Genomic DNA, 18,666 nt, shown 5'->3' on the forward strand with positions numbered 1-18,666 from the left:
TCACGTTAACGTTCCCCGTAACTTTGCAAAACGTCGGTGCATAACGTAGCTCCTCCGGTTTCTGCCATTATGGACCAACAGAACTTCATGGAACTTTCAATACTTTCTCTCTACCCTCCCGACGGATTCTTTCACTTCTCTCTAACTCTCTTTCTCTCTGTCTATCTTTATCTGGTTCTTGACACTCGAAGGGGAGGGTTTCTCCTAAGCAAACAAAGGTTCGCGGGTATTATTTCATTCCGCGGGATAAAAATTTCGTAAAAAGTTTTGATTAATGTTCGGTGAAAAATTTTTCAAGTAGTCCTTTGTTTCCATCGATCAACTGACCGCTTTCTCGTCTCGTTTCGAGTGCTTCTGAAAGGCTTTTGCCACGGTGGAAGTTTCGAGGATACGCTTTTCTCGTTTTTTTTTTTGGATTATTTCTAGGCAAATTTTCTTTAACTTTCTATGTTTCTCGGGGCGTTCCTGGGAATTTCTGTTGGAGTCGATTTTTAACACCAATTAAGAAATATTGGCGCACTGTCTACTTAACTTTTTTTCTCATCCGTGATTATCCACTGTAGGTCACTTCGGAAACTTAATCATCACACGATGACCCACAGTGGAGATAAAGCGGTGATCCACAATTGGGTCACTTTGTCTATTCAATTTTTCTCGTCGTTCATGATAATCCACTGTGGGTCACTGTGGAAAGTTAACACTAGAACTACCAGCCGAGTCAGAATGACACATTACCGACTTTATAAAAGTGAATTTTTACGTAAGTAAACCGTAATTGGAATATTCGATTCATATCAATACAAATAGAAGCATACCTTTAAAAAATAAATTCGGAAAGTTACAAATGATAGCACTTACCAGTATTGAACATTCACGTTTTCTCGAAACATGCTAATGGGTCATTTTGACCCAGTCGGTAGTTCTAGTGTTAATCATCACTCGACGACCCACCCTGAAAATAACGCAGTGATCCACAATTGGGTCACTTCGTGACCCACGGTCGGTCACATAGAACACTATCACCTCCACCCAATAACCCACAATAACTCCCACCGTCCATAAAATATTGCACTAAACACTACCTCCCTTCCAAATTTCTCTCCACTTTTACCTAAAACCAAGCTGTACCCTGGCCCAGTTACTAAAATCACCCTGTACAATACCACCCACTGTGCCCACCCCTCGATGGAACAAAATTTCACGAACGAGTATAATCTTCCCAAAGGTAACAGGATCGTTCCGTTGCTCATTACCGCAGGATTACCACTCTGCTCCCCTTCGCCCTGGCATTCAGTTTCCCATGCGCTTACCGTCGTCGTCTAACGTCCATTGTCTCTGATTTCCAGGCAAAATTTCGCGTGATGGTGGAGGAGAACGCAGCGACCGGCGCCCGGCTTGACGGCGAGCTGGAGCGAGCGAGGGGCGAGTGCGCCACGCTTCGCGGCGAATTAAGGGATGTTCGTGGCGCGTTGCCGGTTGTTTTGAACAATAACAACGGCGGCGGTGGTTCGGGGAGTAACAGCAGCGTCTCTGCTGGTAACAGCAACAACAACGCCACGAACAACGCGAGTCCTGGACAACAGGAGCCGGTTGAATTGCAGCAACAATCGCAGGAACGCTGGTAACAGCCCTGTGGACAAGAGGAGCTCCGCCAGCGATAAGTCGGCAAGTCCTATCGATAAGAGGACCAGTCCTGTAGACAGGAAAGAGAGAGCCAGTCCTATCGATCGACACGCCAGTCCAATAGGTTTGTGCACAGTTTAATCGAACTTTCCTTCTGTTGGAATTGTGTCTATGTGTGTGACAGAAGGTGGGTCACGTTTCGGGGGAATATTGCTTTTCTGTTTAATCGCTCTGAGGGAGAGATATTCACGTGCGAACGATGAAAGCTACAGCGCGTTCTTTCGTTCATCTTTAACACGTTCGCTATCTTTCGATTAATTTCGACCAATTCTCACGATTGAACGGTATTTCTGTGTGCGATACATCGTAGAAAATGCACAGTTTGAGTATTTGCTAAATATTGGGCGTGTATCAATTTGGACGTCTATCGTATTATGCGAAATTGATAAAAATATAGATGTTAAGGATGTGAACGAGAATAATTCAAAGGATAGGGGGCTACTGTGCTTCAACAGAACCGTGATAGCGAACGTGTTAAGGTCTTTAGGATGAAAATGATCCAGAGTCTTTGGGTCAAAAATGACCCGAAGACCGTACTAACGTTAACAAAGTAAGTTTAGCGAAATTCTGTGGTAGAGTTGAACAGTAGAAGTTATTTTATCTTGCAAGTAATCTTGCTTATAACATTTCCTGTCGTTTGGTCAATCTGGGAGTGGAATATTGTTGCATATACTTAGAATTTTGCTTCGTTTAATTGAGGTCGAGGAACTTTGTTAACCTAACCTAACCAGAGGCTATTAGGGTGGTCTGAACTCCACTCTGTCTTCCATGGTATACACCACTTCGCTATTTTTATAACCAATTTGTTAAATTCCCCCTTGCTTTTATCGTCAAGAAAGAAAAAAACAGTGTTTCTCGTAAAAAAGAAAATTTGCTCGGTAAAATTCGTAGTTTTAAGAAACTTCTCTGCGAAAAGCATATGCATAGTAGTTCCATTTGTGGATTCAATGTGACATGAAAGTATTCATACGAGATATTGAAGTTGGTACTTACTTTCCTCCGTAAAATGTTTTCCCTCTTTTATTACCCCGCCGTGGACACGTGTAATTCTTCGTTTGAAAGTTTGTACACTGTGTGTAATTGAAAAGTAGAGCTCGTGCATAGTTCATGGTTAAAAAGTTCATCCCGATTTCCGGAACATGTTGTACTTTATATCTTGCAGTTACTTGACGTCACTTTTACGACTGCCCGTGACTCACCATTTTCTCTTCCAACTTGTAACACACTGCGGAGCCTACGCGACCATATCCATGTACCATTTGTCACGGTGTCTGTAACCAGCGGAAGATTAACCTTCCTCGATGTTCCCGTAATTCCATCTTGTACGATCTTCGATACTTGGGTTTCTTGCGGGACGTTTATTTCACGATTATTTCGTTCGCGGGTTACGAATGACACTGGTTACGGTCGTTTCTATCGGATAGATAAAAAACAAAGTGTGGAGAATTAGTTCTTGAAGATTCCAATTTTTAGGAGATCTCTTTGATCGGTTTTTTTAACGAACTATGCGAGTAAGAGGTCAAAGTGTGAGAAATTTTAGTGTACCACCACTGTGTTTCCATAATTAAATTATTCCAAAGTCTCTCTTTCTTTCAACTTCAGAAATTCAAAATTAATCGCCGCGGACTATATTTATGACATACAAATCACGAAAACGCGATCTTTTCCCATAATTAGATATTCCAAGGCCACTTTTCGACTCTCTTCCGTTCATCTTGGAAAATTCAAAATTAAGCGCCACGCGTTATATTTCTAATTCTTGCAAATTCCAATTCCTAGGAGATCCCTTCGATCATTTTTTCCAACAAACTCCGGGAGCAAAGAGTCGAAGTGTGAAAAATTCTACTGTGCTACCACTCGGTTCCCATAATTAAATATTCCAAATTAATCGCCACGCGTTGAATCCTTATCACGCGATAACAGAAAAATCACACATAGTTTCTCCATAGTCCACCGTGTTGGTTTTCCTCGTTGTTCCAGAGAAGAGAAATGGCTCACCGAGTCGCAGTCCGAGCGAGAAGGCGCGCAGACCTTGCGCTCCGGCGTTGGAGAAAACGCGTCTGGGTGGTTCCGGTGGCAGCGTGGACTCTCGATCAGGAAGCGCAAGTCCCGATCGAGGATCTACAAATAGAACGAGCAGCATCTTCCATCGCGGTGGTAGCGATCGGTCGAGCGTGGAACGGCTACGTATAACCACGACTAATCGTGATTCCTTGCGATCCAGCAAGGAGATGAACGACCACGAGAAGGACATCGACAAGGATCTAGTGGACGGTGAGGTGCGGGTTGACGAGGACAATGAACCACCTGGACCAGCCCCGGGCAGCAGACCCTCGTCGCCAGCTAATTCCCTGGGTGGGTAACCCGGCATTTAATTATGGAAGCCCGTCCCTTTCAACTTCACCCCCGTACATTCACTGTTCGTGATTGTTCCACGAACGAGCGACCACCACGCAGAAGCGTACCGACGATTCCTCTGGAATTAAACGGAGCTGAACTTGAGATAAATGCTCCCCGAGTTTTCTTCAATGCCCGGAAACGGGCAACGAGGAAGGGAGAGCTTTTCAGTGACTACGCGAAAGCACGTCGTTGGATTCGGTGCATTATTGAGGATGATACGTCGTACCTCGGTTGATTGAAGATTCTGTAACGTAGCCAGCTGCTTGATGAGTTCTTTCTCTCCTTTTCTTCTTCTTGCGATTTCTCAGGTGTTTTAACCCTTTCGCTGCGGCCGTCTGTTCTCTTCTTCTTGGAACACCAGCAGTGTCTTTCAAACTTTCGGGAATTTGTTGCCACTCAATTTTTTATTTTTTGAAAATTATTTTGGATAATAAATAAATTCGTTGTTTCAACCCTTTCGCTACGGCCGTCTCTCCCCTCGAAACGCTAGCAGTATTCTCTAAACTTGCAGAAATTTTCCGTCCCTCAATTTTTATTTCTTAAAAATTACATCGGTTGAAAGTTACTTTGAACGACAAATAAATTCGTTGTTTCGTTCCCCGCAAGGCGTGTCTTTCGCGCAAAACACTGTCCCGCCGTTTGAATAGGTAACTCAAAGTAGGATCTTTCCAAGTCCCTTTCAAGCCTTCAAACTTCACCCGATAAACCGTAGGTCGTTCGAGTTTCCCCGAGCAATCTATTGACATGTGGTGCAGGAATCGGTGATCCATTGGTAGCGTCGAGGCTATCAAACATTCATGGAGGCGGAGGATGTAGCGGATCGGTGGAGCTTGCCAGCACCAGGCGACTTCGATTGGAGAATGAACGTCTGGTAGCGGAAGTGGCAAGATTGAGAAGATTGTTATTCACCGGAGCGGCACGTGGCGAAGTCGGCTCGGAGGACGCGGTACTCGAAGAGGAGGCACGATTTGTTGCCCTCGAAGTGGAACTGCAACACGCCAAGGATGCTCTACAGGCACTTAAGGCCGATCGCAAAAGACTCAAGGCCGAAAAGTTCGATCTTCTTAATCAAATGAAAGCACTTTACGGCACCCTCGAGGACAAGGAGCGGGAATTACGGGACTTTATCAGGAACTACGAACAGGTAATTTTCTTCTTCTTCCTCTCGCTCTGTTGCATGCATATGAGAAAGTAGCCTTTTTTACGTGAATGAATGATGATAAAGTAGATATTTTAAGAGTTCCCTTTTTGTTCTTGTATCGTAGTCGACTTTCTTATGAAATTGTCTGGTATTGTTCGTGCACCTTTATTGTACAATTTTAATATAGACGAGTCTTGACCCTTTCATTTCCAAATTATTTAACAGCTACATGAAAGTTTTTAAATAATGCGTAAAGAAAGTTTGACATTTGGGAACCATAGTTATATGACAATTTTTATTCGGCTTTATTGTACAATTTTAACTTGACACAGGTGAGTCAGGTACTCAACCCTTTCGTTCCCAAATTATTTAACAAGTTCGTGAAATTTTTTAAATAATTGGTAAAAATATTTGTCACTTGGGAAACGTAGATATTTTTACTTTTTATTCAGAATAATCTTCCAAATGGTATAATAACTGATTATGAAACGTTTCGTTTATCCAAGAACTTTCACACTCGACATTTCACAACTTCTCCAACTTGATACTACAGGAACGTTAGAAAAATACAGAAATATTAATTCATTCGTTACCTTTATTACAATCTGTATCCAACTCGTTCGTTGTACCCGACCAAATCAACGTCGCCTCGTTAATTACTCGTCCAACGAGGCTAAGGATGTAATTGAACATAATTTCGCGCCGGAGAGATAACTCCTGGAAACTGTTTAACGCGGCGTTTATCAGTCGAAGGGAAAAATAACTCCACCGCGTGAAAAAAAAAGGAGAGGAGCAGAGAGAGAGAGAGAGAGAGGAAAAAAGAAATTTTTCTATTTAACGAATACCCAGGGTGAAATTCATTTGAATTTTCTCGCGGCGCACGTCAGCATTTCGATTTGCAGGCAGGCAGCGGGAGCACGGTCGCACGGTTACGCGAGGCAGCAATTTTGCCTGTTAAATACTTTCATTAAACTCGCTGGAATTTCTCATTTTCCTGGACACCGTTATCGCTTGGAACGGCGTCGCGACGCTTCTCGCGTCGCGTCGGTCCGACGACCCGACGACGTACAATCCGCCGCGCCGCGCCCGCTCATTCCAATTCCGGCGAATGAACAACGACGCGCGTCGATTTCCTCTTCGTAAATAAACGCGGCTCGGCTGGAACGGAGCCACGCGTTTCCGGTCCTCCGCGTTTTATCGATGCTTTAAGATCGTAAAAAAAGGAAGATTCGAGGTCCACGGGAATTTCGACGCGAGTTATTTTCTGCGGTGTGCGTTTTTCCCTCTACAACGTTCCGGAGATCCACGTGGGGTTCGCTTGAAATAAATTGTTATTTACTGACTTCAACGAAGAGTGTTTCTTTTTTCTTTTTGTCAAATGTGATGTATTAGGAAAGTGCTTTTCTGTGGAAAATATTATTGAGAATTGAAAAATTTAGGATAATTAGTATTGACTCAGTTTGTACACCTAGAATGAGACGAATTTGGGAATTGTTAAAGGAAATACTCTTGAGGTCATGGTGAATTTTTGTAGCATATTAGAAAAGTGCTATGAAAAATCCTTTCTGTGAAAAAAGATTGTGGAAAATTGAAAAGTTTATGATAGTAATTATTGACTCAGTTTGTATATCTGGAATGAGACGAATTTGGGAATGATTTATCGAAATGATCTTGAGATCTTAGTATATTACAAAGAATGAGTGTAAAAAATATTTCGTGTTCAAAAAGATCTGAATTTTTCAGGCAATTTTCTGTTTTTTATGTCTTACCAAAATTTATGATCATAATTAGTGACTCACTCTATATATCTAGAATTTTCGTATAATATAGAATATTCGCTGCAATCAAAAATTTCCCAGAGTTTTCCAAACAGTTCTTTCAACAGCACTTGCACCGTAGTACTTATTTCAGCAATCATACTTGAAAAATTTGCAGGTCGTTGCAAATTCCCCAGCATTTAGATTGAACTATATTGTCCACTTGTCCTTCTTCCCGAGTACCATTCACAGTCACGGAAACTTTCATCAGTTTATTCCCCTCTGAAAATCCTCCCACACATGAGCATTCATCTATCCACAAAACGTAAAAATAAATATAAAAATAAATACGTAATAAACGAAAGAAGATAACTTACAAATCTCTCTCTCTCTCTCTCTCTCTCTCTGAAAGCAGGAAATTTAAAAAGTTGAGGAAACTTCGGAACGCTTGTATACTACATCGCGCGAACTTACAGAGAATGAGCGATGAGGAACCAGAGAAGAAAATCACAAAAGGCCGCTTAAATTATTTGCCCGGGAAAGTTGAAAGCCTCGAATTTTTTCTCTCTCTCTGTCGTTTTTTCTTTTTTCTCTCTTCTACTTCTCTTCCCTTTTGGATTAAGCTGTTATGTACAGAAAAAAGCTAGGAGAAAGAAGATTAATAATGGCACGTTCCGCGAGCACGACCTTTAATGTTTCTTGCAAAAGCTTCGAGAGACGAAACGCATCAATGCGCTCGAGCGAAAAACGCGGCGTTTACTTAGACAGAGAAAGAGAGAGAGAAAGAGAGAAAAAGGAGGGTGAAAGGATTTTCATAAGGACACGACGATGCATCATGCAGGATCCGCCGGAAAGGAGAAAGGCAAACTTTAATATCCAGTAACAGCACGTTCTATATTAACGATCGTAAATATACCCCTTAGCTGAGGAGAACATGGCGCCGTTTCCGGGACGAGCGACGGAAACCAACAAAATACGGTGAATTTGTAAAAATTTCGTGCAGAAATCGGTTCAACGAATTAGCTAAGTTTTTACTCCTTTTTTTTTCAATGGCAAGAATCCAACTTTTAGCGAAATGAATTAACCCCTTAATGCTTGTGACCGGGTTTCATGCGTGTATAAAGAATAATCATTCGGCAGGGGCAATTTCTTTTTTATTATTTTCTTTCACTTTCTTTCACGTATTGCGTTATTCTTTCTATTGTGGCAAGAGTGTAAGGCACGGTATTGTAAATTATGGGAAAGTTATTTCTATACGCCTAGGAATTAATTAAAAAAAATCAAATTAATCAATTGTGGCACTTCAAGTTGAAAAAAATGTGTGTATTAACCCCTTAACCTATGACAACTCGTCAGACTCGTGACAGAGATTCTAGTCAAGATGTGACAAAAATGGTTATATTAGTAAAAAAAAGGTCATTACAATCCGAATTTTCGATTTAATTTATAACACTGGGGATTGCTAAATGTATAATAAATTTTTGTTACCTGATACAGTACTGAAACACTAAACGCGTGACGCTTAGATGCATAGTCAGAAAAGAAATCGTAGATTAAGGGGTTAAAAATGACGTCAGTGTATCAATTAAATTAGAACTATTATACAGCGTGTCCCACCTAACTCCCTTACCCAGCACCCTTAATTATTTCCTTATTCATAAAGATAACAAAAAATTCTTCGGAAGAAAGTTACTGTATTTCAGTTTGAAAATTAGGGTATGCAAGTGCTGATCATATTTTCCAAGATTTTACTGTAATATAGTACCTGAAACGATATAAATATTCTTGAAAAAATATGGATTCGATCGAACAAGGAAATATTGACGACACACTGTACCATTCACACCTTCTCTAACGTTACTTTCAAACATATCGAGAGATGTTGACGTCGAAGAAACGGATTCACGCCACTTTGGTGAGAAAACAGCTGATACTTTAGTATTCCCCCGCGTGTCTAGGTTAAACATCATCGACAAAAGCCGGAAGATATTCCCCCTAATGTGCGTTCGTGCTTCTGCATAATGGAACATGAAAGAAAATGCTCGTTGGCCCCGAGTCTTAGGACAGAGATTCCCTACCGTTGGAACGGTTCTTCAATTTTCTCTTGTTTTATCCTCTTCCGCGTCTTGTCGCATCGCGCATAATCCACTTCATCAACGACGAGTGTCGACGTGACACCGTTCCTCGTCTCTCTCTATCTCTTCTTTTATCCGCCAGACTTAACGTCCGCTTGTTTCTTCCTTGTTTAAACAACGAACTCGAACCACGCAGGTTGATATCGCGCGCGGTGCGCGACGATGTTCGCCGTAGAAATTTGCATACCAAACGAGAAACGTATGGTTCTGGTGTTCTTCGTTGCGAGTAGGGCAAACAATCGTGATGACGCTTGTGATGACTTCTTGTTTGAAGGATCTGAGGTATTTTATAGTGGAAGGAAAAATTCAATTTTTTAAGCATTGTCAAATTTTTAATTCATTTTTTTTTTCATTTAGAATTATACACTGTGCATTGAAGCTTTTTATCCTCGCTATTTCAATTACAGGAAATTTTTACGTGTAGCTAGGGTTATCTTTAGTTGAGGGAGATCTTCCGGAAGGTCAGTTTTTCCTAAGTTCGTTTATTCCGTGAAAATTCGGAAGTTAAAAGTTTCCCATTCAGTGTCATCCGAGGTAAATTGAGCACAGAGTGAAAATTGTGTCAAAATTGGGAGAGTTAATTGAGAGAAATAATTGTCAGTGTCTATCGAAGTTTCTATCCGTGAAAATAGAATACAAATTTTAGCCAAAAAAAAAAAAAAAATGCGATATTTTTCGTATCTTCACGCGTGCACTCACACGATTATTCCGCGTGACAGCCGGTAAAGCGGTGTGACCAGCGATGCATCGATAGTTTTTAACTCGAAAATGCTGACCGTCGAACGGGTAACACCTGACCGAGCCGTTGGAGCGGCAGTAATCGCGTTGTCCCGAAGTTTAGCCGATAAACCAGCTGCAACACCTGTTATACGTACCGTGAACTTCCTTGCGCCTGGAGGAGAAAGATAAGTGGATTAAGTTCTCTCCGTAGCTGATATCCTAGTGGCTAATAGGCGAAGGTACATGACACCTGTAAATAAACGATTAGTCGCACCTGTATCGTGTTACGACATCGTCGATCCTGTAACAGCTTGGTGTTTGATGTGAAGAAGAAAGGGTGGGTAATCTGTGGGAAAAATCCAGGTCCAGACCGATCCGTTATTGAGTTGACGGGTACGTTGAAATTGAGTTAGAAGGTCTTGGTCAAGTCTTGAATCTTGAGTGTTTAAAGGTTCGATACGTTTCGAGAGTTTGTGGTAGGACGTGTGTGAATTTGACTGAGTATCGTTGATGCGAAATATTGAAAGTTCGACACTTTGAAGTTTATCGAGATTTTCAAGACTTATGGAAAGTTTGAAGACTCAATATTCAAGACTTATCAGGACTCAACATTCAAGAGTTATTAAGGCTGAAAATGTCAAATTTATCGAGGCTCGAAATTTAAGACTTATCGAGGCTGAAAATTTAAAAATTATCGAGGCTCGAAATTTAAGACTTATCGAGGCTGAAAATTTAAGACTTATCGAGGCTCAAAATTTAAGACTTATCAAGACTCAACATTCAGGATTTACCAAGACTCAACACTCAAGACTTATCAAGGCTCAAAATTCAAGAGTTATTAAGACTCAATATTCAAGACTTACCAAGACTCAACATTCGAAACTTATCAAGGCTCAACATTCTAAACTTATCAAGGCTCAAAATTCAAGAGTTATCAAGGCTCGATATTCAAGACTTATCAAGACTCAACACTCCAGACTTATCAAGACTCAACACTCGATATTCATCAAAACTCTCCCGAGTTCCAAGTATCGAACAAAGTTCCAACCGATTGAAATTCTCACGGTACAGAAAAACTTGGAATCGCTCTGAAATTGAGACTCAAACGCCGATCACTATTCCCGACACTTCCTCGAATTAATCACAAACACACCTTACAGTTACCGCACGAACAATTACCAACCTCTGCTGAAAGTTTTAATCATCGCGTCGTGTTCTGGTGCGTTGCAAAGGGGGACTCTTTGACACTTTGCACGTACATACGTATGTACGTGGCGCATGCATTGTTTAAACGGTGGTGGTCCCGGGTGGAATTACTGCCTGGATATGGGTCTCTTTGACCGTTGATTACAGCGGATGCGCGAGAACGAGGCGACCTTAGGACGGCTTCAGCAGCAAGGAGTTGGTATACCTTCAGAGGAGCGTGAACGTGAACGCGAAAGGGAACGTTGGAGCCTTCTAAGGGCGGCCAGGGACGAAGCAGATCGAAGTCTCAGCCTCGCGGCTAGTTTGGCCGACAAAGAGGCCGCCCTTTCGCACGCACACGCGACCATAAAAGAGGTGAGTCCCCCTTTTTCTTCTTTTTTCTTTCAGCTTTTCTTTCCTCCCTCTCTCTCTCTCTCCCTTTCTATTTTAACCAGTTGCTACGCGTTGTCCCCAGTATTCGGGGGACGTTGCATTATCATGCACGGTGGGGAGTCGAGTTGATGAATTTAATCACTTTAGCCGGGCGTAGCTGAAGTGTTTTGTAAAGAGAGTAGCACCGGTACCGGATAAAAAGCAAAACCTCCGTTCCACCGGAGTCAGCAGCAACATTTTTTTCGTGTTTACGCTACGGCTGTTGCTTAACTTTGCCCGGATTATTTGCTCGAACCAGTTGACTCAGCATTTTAGGATTACTCCTGGTCTAGTGTTTGATCTCTAAGGTTCCGGAAACTGGTAGACACGGTCTCTCGGTGGAGGAAATTTTTACGGAATTCGTTTACGATTTTTCTTACCTAGCTTTGTGAGACTGCTGGTAAGTTCCTGGCTGGAGTAATTGAATATTGGGAACTTGTAGAGTAAACGTTGCTGTTACAGCAAAGTAGAATAGAATAGAAAAGAAAAGCTAGAGAAATTTAGTATTCCTTTCCTACTGTCAGAACACGAATTGACGATTTTACCATCAAAAATTGAACTATTTCACTGCTCGAATCACAGTTATCATCGCGGCGGAAACTTTTCGGTGTAATCTGTGTTCTTATACACGAAGAATTCCACCCTTTCTCGGTTCACTTCGTCGGACTTTATTATCGCAAGAAAAACACACAGAGAGGAGAAAAAATTGTAGGGTCAGCCAGACAGGCAGGCTGACACGAAATATCGGCGATCGATGTAATATTATTAGGAGGAGGTTAAGTAAGAAGAATCTCTTTTGCGAGCACATGCAATTACGCAGAGGGTGACTCTGCTTTGAGCCCTGAAATTGTCCTCCACGCTGTGCATAAACGGAGCTCCGGCTAACGAGTTTAAAACTGATGGCTCGAGGGCTGCCCACGGTACTTGGTCGTAGAGTCACGCACGTACACCCGAAATTTCCGTTTCCAGTTTCGCTTTAACCGAGAGTCGTGTCGTCTCTTGGAATCGATACGACTCCGTATGAGCGGAATCTGTAGGTTGTGTCGAACTGTCGCGGAATGATTGGCGGAATCATTTGCACGGAAGTTTGCCGATAATTCGTTGCACTTTCAACTCACTGGCTCTTCTATCTCTTCTATCTACCTCTCTGTGCGGCTGTGTATCGTGATTCGGAGAAAATTCGGTTAACCCAGTGTGTATCAGTTTATGTATCAATCGTTGTTAATACCTACTAATCGCGTGTTTAATTGGGAGAATAATTGATACGTTGTCGGTATTTCCGGTGATGTGTTTAATTGGGGCAGTGACTGTTGAGAAGTAGCGACGATTCGCGGGGAAAGTAATACAGCGGTCGTTGTTAATCGCTGTTTCCTGTGCACCTCGTTGGGAGTATTCTAGTCTAGAGTGTCATTTTTTAGTCCTTCTTAGGGATTTTTTTGTAAGGACAGTATAAGTTTCTCAGTATCGGCATTTTGCATACGTATTTATTCATGTTTTAAGAAAGTTCACAATTTTTCTCAAGTGAAAATAATCAAAACTGTCGGAATTACATATCATTCAGTGCGGTCCCTTTAAAAAAAAGTGTCCTACCTGGCTGACACGATTCCGCCCATTCTGTTTATCCGAAATGAAAAAACCAAAAGGATTTTTTTTTAGTACGAATGTGATTATGGTGTGAACCAGAATGAAAAAGAAATAGTGAAAATTTACAAAATGGCGGCACTTTGAATTTTGTGTATCGATTTTGTCGACTTTTTTTCGTCTTTCAGAGGCTCTAAAAATCAGAAAAATATATATTTTCGCATAATTCTCGTTCAGGCGATAACGGCACATCCACTGAAGGTGCATGTAAAATTTGGAGTCAATCGGACAACTAGAACTTGAGATATCGTGTCAGCCATTTAGAAAAACATGGTTTCGAGAAAAGCGCGTTTAAAGTTTCTCATACCAGCTACACGAGAATGGTACACTTATGACTACGGCCTACATGTCTTCTTTAACTATCTATAACTTCGTCAATTTTACTTCTGCAAACGTCTACTTTCAGAAAATGTAAAAAAAATAAATCGAGTTTTTTGAAAAGTCTAGACTAGAATACCTCCTTGAGAAATTAGCGGTAGTTGCAGTCGTTAGGATGCTGATTAACGAACTGTCGGTATTTAGAGTAGTCGGGGATTTTGAGTAACAAAGGACTGTTCTGGAGTGAAAATTCTTTAGTCTTTTTTATTTTTCTGACTACTACTGATATAAAAAAATACGTGTCGAATATTTTTTTTGGAACTGCTGTATACCACATTTTCATCGAAATCGGTGATTATTACTTGGAGATATTCCCTTGTAAGCTTTTTCTGGTTAATCCACAACGAACTTAATTTCTCGACGAAATCGTGGCGAACACCTTCGGAAGAAACCCTATTGGTAATTTACTGTAATGCAAATTAAAACATAATTGGTAAATATGTAGTATCGGGGCCTCCGTACCCAAAAATAGGAAACCAACAGGGGAGGAATAGAGAGGGGGTGGTTGGCGTAGCGAGCAAAGCCTCGGCTTGCTAAGCCGGAGGTCCCGGGTTCGATTCCCGTTGGGTCCCTCAGTATTTTTTCGTCGTTTGTTCCTACAAATATACATTTATTTAGATAATGCCACAAATCTATGTTAAAAATGACTCAAAAATTGCCTATTTTTCCTGCACATTTCGCGTGCACGAACATCTACAATCCACCGAAATCGCTCGTAAATTATAAATTCCCCTAAAAAAAAAGAAGTAAAAACCCCTCAGGGAGAGAAGTTTGTGCGCCAGCACAATTCCTCGCGGTTCTCGTTGAAATGCCACGGATACAAAAGAGAGAGGCGGGCGTTTCGTACAGTTGCAGCGTCAATTGGCTGAAAGGGGTGGCAGCGGTGGTATCTGCTTGAGCGACCAGGAATCCTTGGTCTCGTTCCCGAGAGGCAGCGTGAATGGAGCGGCGACACCGGGCGCCGGAAGTAGCAGTGGCGGCGGTGGATGCGGCGTGATCCCTCATATGAATTCTCAACCGCCATTAGGGAGCACGGAGCTAGGAGTGACTGTTGGGAACGTCGGCAATGCGGCAGGTGCAGGCTCTTCCGGTGGACAGGCGGGTGATCGCGGAAGTTGCAGCGCGGATAGCGGGGTTCGTGGTTCCAGCGACAGAGAAAGCGGCGGAGCGACCAGCGTGGGTGGGAACCTCTCGGATTCTACCACTGACGGTAAGATATTCATATTTCAAATTGCCGTTCCCGCTGCTTGGCTAAGTGCCTCGGTGTCGCTGAAAGTCGACAGGGAAACGGAATTAATATCGAGACCATCTTTTCTCTCGCTTCGAACGACGTGTGTACAGTGGGAGAAAAATCAGAAATTATGGTTTTTATACGGTGGAGAAGGATACAAACTCTGGGATAATTTGATCTTAATCTTTACGTTGAAATGATGAACTATGAGTAAGTGGGAGAAATATAAAAAGTTATTTTTTATTTTTGCGGGAAAGTATGTAAATTCTGTGATTATCCCTTTGATTACTATGGGCGTCTATAGACTCTCGGCCATGATTAAACGCTGAATACTCTCAGCGCTCTTTATATTCACTTTCCATATTTTATATTTATTTATTATTCATTTTGCGAATATAAAATGCAAAATATTGAACGACAAAGTGATTTGGCTAACTTAATACGTAGTATGATTATTAATGCTATAAGGTTAATACGGTGATCAACGACGCAAATGCTAGAATAATTTATTTCAGAGCGAAAATCTTAACCCTTTGGCTACGACGCTCGATTAATATTCGAAGCTTGCGTAGAAATAAAGATACGTAGAATTGCAAATCGACTGTCTAATAGTAGTCAAATGTCTGATGCATTCTGCATGCGATATTTCACTTCTGAAGCGTGAAAATCGATTAAAACGTTCTCCGTATTAGACGGGCGCATGTGTACGCTCTTCGTAGCGGAAAGGTTACGAGCCAGTTTCGCTGTGTTTTCCTTTCCACCAAAATGAGCAAACACGTTTCTCCTTTATACCAAAAATGTTCACTCGTCGTTGCTCTAATTTCAACTCGTCAATTGTCCAACGAACACCGTAAAGTTAGATTCACGAGAAACTTCTTTCAAAATTTTCCTCTAATTAATCTATAATTTATTTCTAATTACCTTCCGAGCGTGTGTGTACAGTAATTTCGTAGATCCGACGAATGTCGAAATTTCCGACGCGCCTTCACCCGAGAAAATCGTCTTTACACGCTGGAGACAATGCAGGGATGCGTCCAATTTACCTACGTGTATAACCGGTTGAAATTACCCTCGATGATTTTTGCATTATTCATCGGGATCGTATATGGAAAAAAAATAGAGAAGAAATCTCTCCATTGTAATCCACCCGCGGGAAATGAAGTCGCTTTCGAGTCGCGAAGCTATCCCGCGCATAATACAATCGCCATTATTATTCATCAGAGCGTCGGAGTGGCTTGGTACGCGATGATTCTTACGCTTAGGTGCAACGGGCGGCAAGATTAATCGCCTGGTTAAAGTGCATTACGTCGCATCCGTCGTCGACGAGGCTAAAAGAGAGAGAAAAAAGAAAAGAGTAAAATCGACGCGATAAGTTCCATCAGACACGTGGATGTTACGTAGGTGGTTACGCTAATCGAGCCCCGTTTCCTTCGTATATAATGTGTATATATATATCGTTCGACCAATCATCGTGGACGTGCATTAAAACTGATTGATCGATTCGGCTTAAAGTGAACACACGTACGTGCTGCGATCTCTATGCATGTGCACGATTTCTAGACTAGGTGTTGCATAAATTATACTCTCGTAGCGTTTCAGATTAAGTGAGAGGATTTCAGGAGGTGTTGCTACGTATATCGTCTCTAAATTGAGCACCAAATATTCTCTCGTAATGCAATTAACGAATAATTATCGCAGAATATTATAATTGTTGAAGAATTTTTTTTTTTTTAGAGCTAGCTAATAGAAAGAAGCATTCCCTTTAATTTTTATGGTATAATTTTGAAGAATTTCGAAGAATTTTGAAGTTAACCCTTTAACCTACGACAACGTGGCAGACTCGTGGCCAGAGATTCTAGTCGAGATATGGCAAAAATAGTTACGTTAGTAAGAGAAATGAATTGTAATCCTAACTTTCGTTTCAGTTTGTAAAATTGGGGATTCCTAAATGTAATTAACCTGTAACAGATTAGCTTTCGCTACTTGATACAGTACCGAAATGTAAAATGGCTGACGCTTAGATGCACAGTCGGGAAAGAAATCATACGTTAAGGGGCTAATGGAAAAAAGTGAGAAATAATGACTTTTTTTTGAGAATTTTGAATTGGCTATTATACGAAATATTTTTTATGCTTCTAAAATGACTGTTGTTAATAATAAACGTGACAGAATGAAGGCACGTAAAATATTCTCTCGTAGAGTACTAAATAAATGATTTTCCAATTTTCCTGGGATATCATATTTCCGAGAAAATCTGGATCATGTACCACGCGAAATATTCTCTGGCAGTATAATCAAATAAACGAGTAGCTTCCACAGGATTTGATATTTTTCGAAAAATTCTGAGGTAGATACTACGCGAGATATTCTTTCCTATTATTTTATACAATAAACAAACGTATTTACTCGTAAGAATCTTAGCTTAGATGTCACATGAAATACTCTCTCTTACTGTAATAAAATAAATAACTACATGTTTCAAGATGTAAGTATAACGATGCACCTATACTGCAACGAAACTCTTGCAACATAAAGAACAAACAGTCGGTCTCTCCCTGAAAAAAAAAGAAAGAAAAAGAATCATCTCCCCGAAAAAATCTCCCGTATCGAATTTACTCAACCATCGAATATATTCGAAATTTCGCGATGTGTGTTTCGCTAGCCAATGGTTCGAATCGAGTTTACAAACCCCAACAGCAAACAGTCCCGCTCATTTTCCACAGTATTTTCTCCGCAATACTAGCCGTGACGGATTCCTATAGAATTTCACGTGTCGAATCAATCTACGATTTAACTGAAAAAAAAAAAGAGAAAAGAAAATTGGAAACTTGATCGGTGCAATGTACACATATACGTATACAGGGTGTCTCAGAACTAATGATACAATCTCTAATTAATCTACACGAGAAAATAAGTCGAAGGATCTATGATACGCGAAAAATTAAGTCGAAAATGTGGAATAACAGAATTTTCAACGTCGATTTGTTCCTATGAGAAATATATCAATCTACATTTTCGACTGATTTTCTCACATGGTATCAAAAATATGTTAATCTACATTTTCCACTGATTTTCTCATATGGTATCAAAAATATGTTAATCTACATTTTCGACTGATTTTCTCACATGGTATCAAAAATAGGTTAATCTACATTTCCGACTGATTTTCTCACATGGTATGAAAAATATATTAATCTACATTTTCGACTGATTTTCTCACATGGTATAAAAAATATATTAATCTACATTTCCGACTGATTTTCTCACATGATATCAAAAATTCAAAGGCACCCAGTGTATAGAGAATTCCTGTGAAATTTTTATTCCCGTCGCTTATTATCGAGGAAAAATAAATAACACGACGGAGAAGCTTCGTTGATCTCGGTGTATCGAAACGGAAGGATTTTTTTTTTTTACTTATATATTTCCGCGCAGGCACACCGACAATTACGGTCGAGGGAAGCGGTCTCGACATGGACAGCATCTCCATGGTATCCTCCATTGCACCATCCCACATATACCAGTGTAAGTGTCCAAACATACAATCGTTGATCGTCGTCTCCTTTTCCGTATATCTTCATCGTCGTCCACTTCTCTTTCTTTTTTTTTATTTTTATTTATTTACTTCTCTATTTTTCTTTCTCTTTCCTCCAGAAAATTCCTCTCTCTCTCTCTCTCTCTCTCTCTCTCTCTCTGCTTCTCTCTCACTGTGTGTGCGTGTGTGTTTCTCTTTCTAATACTTTTTCTATCCTATTTTACTTCTGTATACTCTTTATTTTCACTGTCTACACGGTTATTTGTTCGACTTCTGTTTTACCATCGAATGTGTATACTCTCTGTCTGCTTCTCGCTGAGATTCTTTTTACTCGTCAGAAAAGTTCAGGATAGGTATGAGAAAGTAAGACGAGAGGGAGATTTAATTTTTCATCAAAAGAAATTCGAAAGAAAAAATTTTTTCAATTT

The 18,666-nt window shown here is 40.8% G+C and overlaps 1 protein-coding gene across 1 annotated transcript in view; it reads left to right on the top strand.

The window, feature by feature from the left end:
- Positions 1-18,666, top strand: part of LOC108578830 (liprin-beta-2) — a 57,605-nt gene that overhangs the window by 26,473 nt on the left and 12,466 nt on the right. Inside the window, 7 exon segments of the mRNA XM_017942236.1 lie at positions 1,347-1,615; positions 1,617-1,747; positions 3,664-4,038; positions 4,839-5,227; positions 11,190-11,396; positions 14,322-14,682; positions 18,139-18,228. Coding sequence (XP_017797725.1) covers positions 1,347-1,615; positions 1,617-1,747; positions 3,664-4,038; positions 4,839-5,227; positions 11,190-11,396; positions 14,322-14,682; positions 18,139-18,228 — 1,822 coding nt within the window.

The sequence above is a fragment of the Habropoda laboriosa genome, unplaced genomic scaffold (genome assembly GCF_001263275.1).
Source record: "Habropoda laboriosa isolate 0110345459 unplaced genomic scaffold, ASM126327v1 scaffold62, whole genome shotgun sequence".
Lineage (NCBI taxonomy): Eukaryota > Metazoa > Arthropoda > Insecta > Hymenoptera > Apidae > Habropoda > Habropoda laboriosa.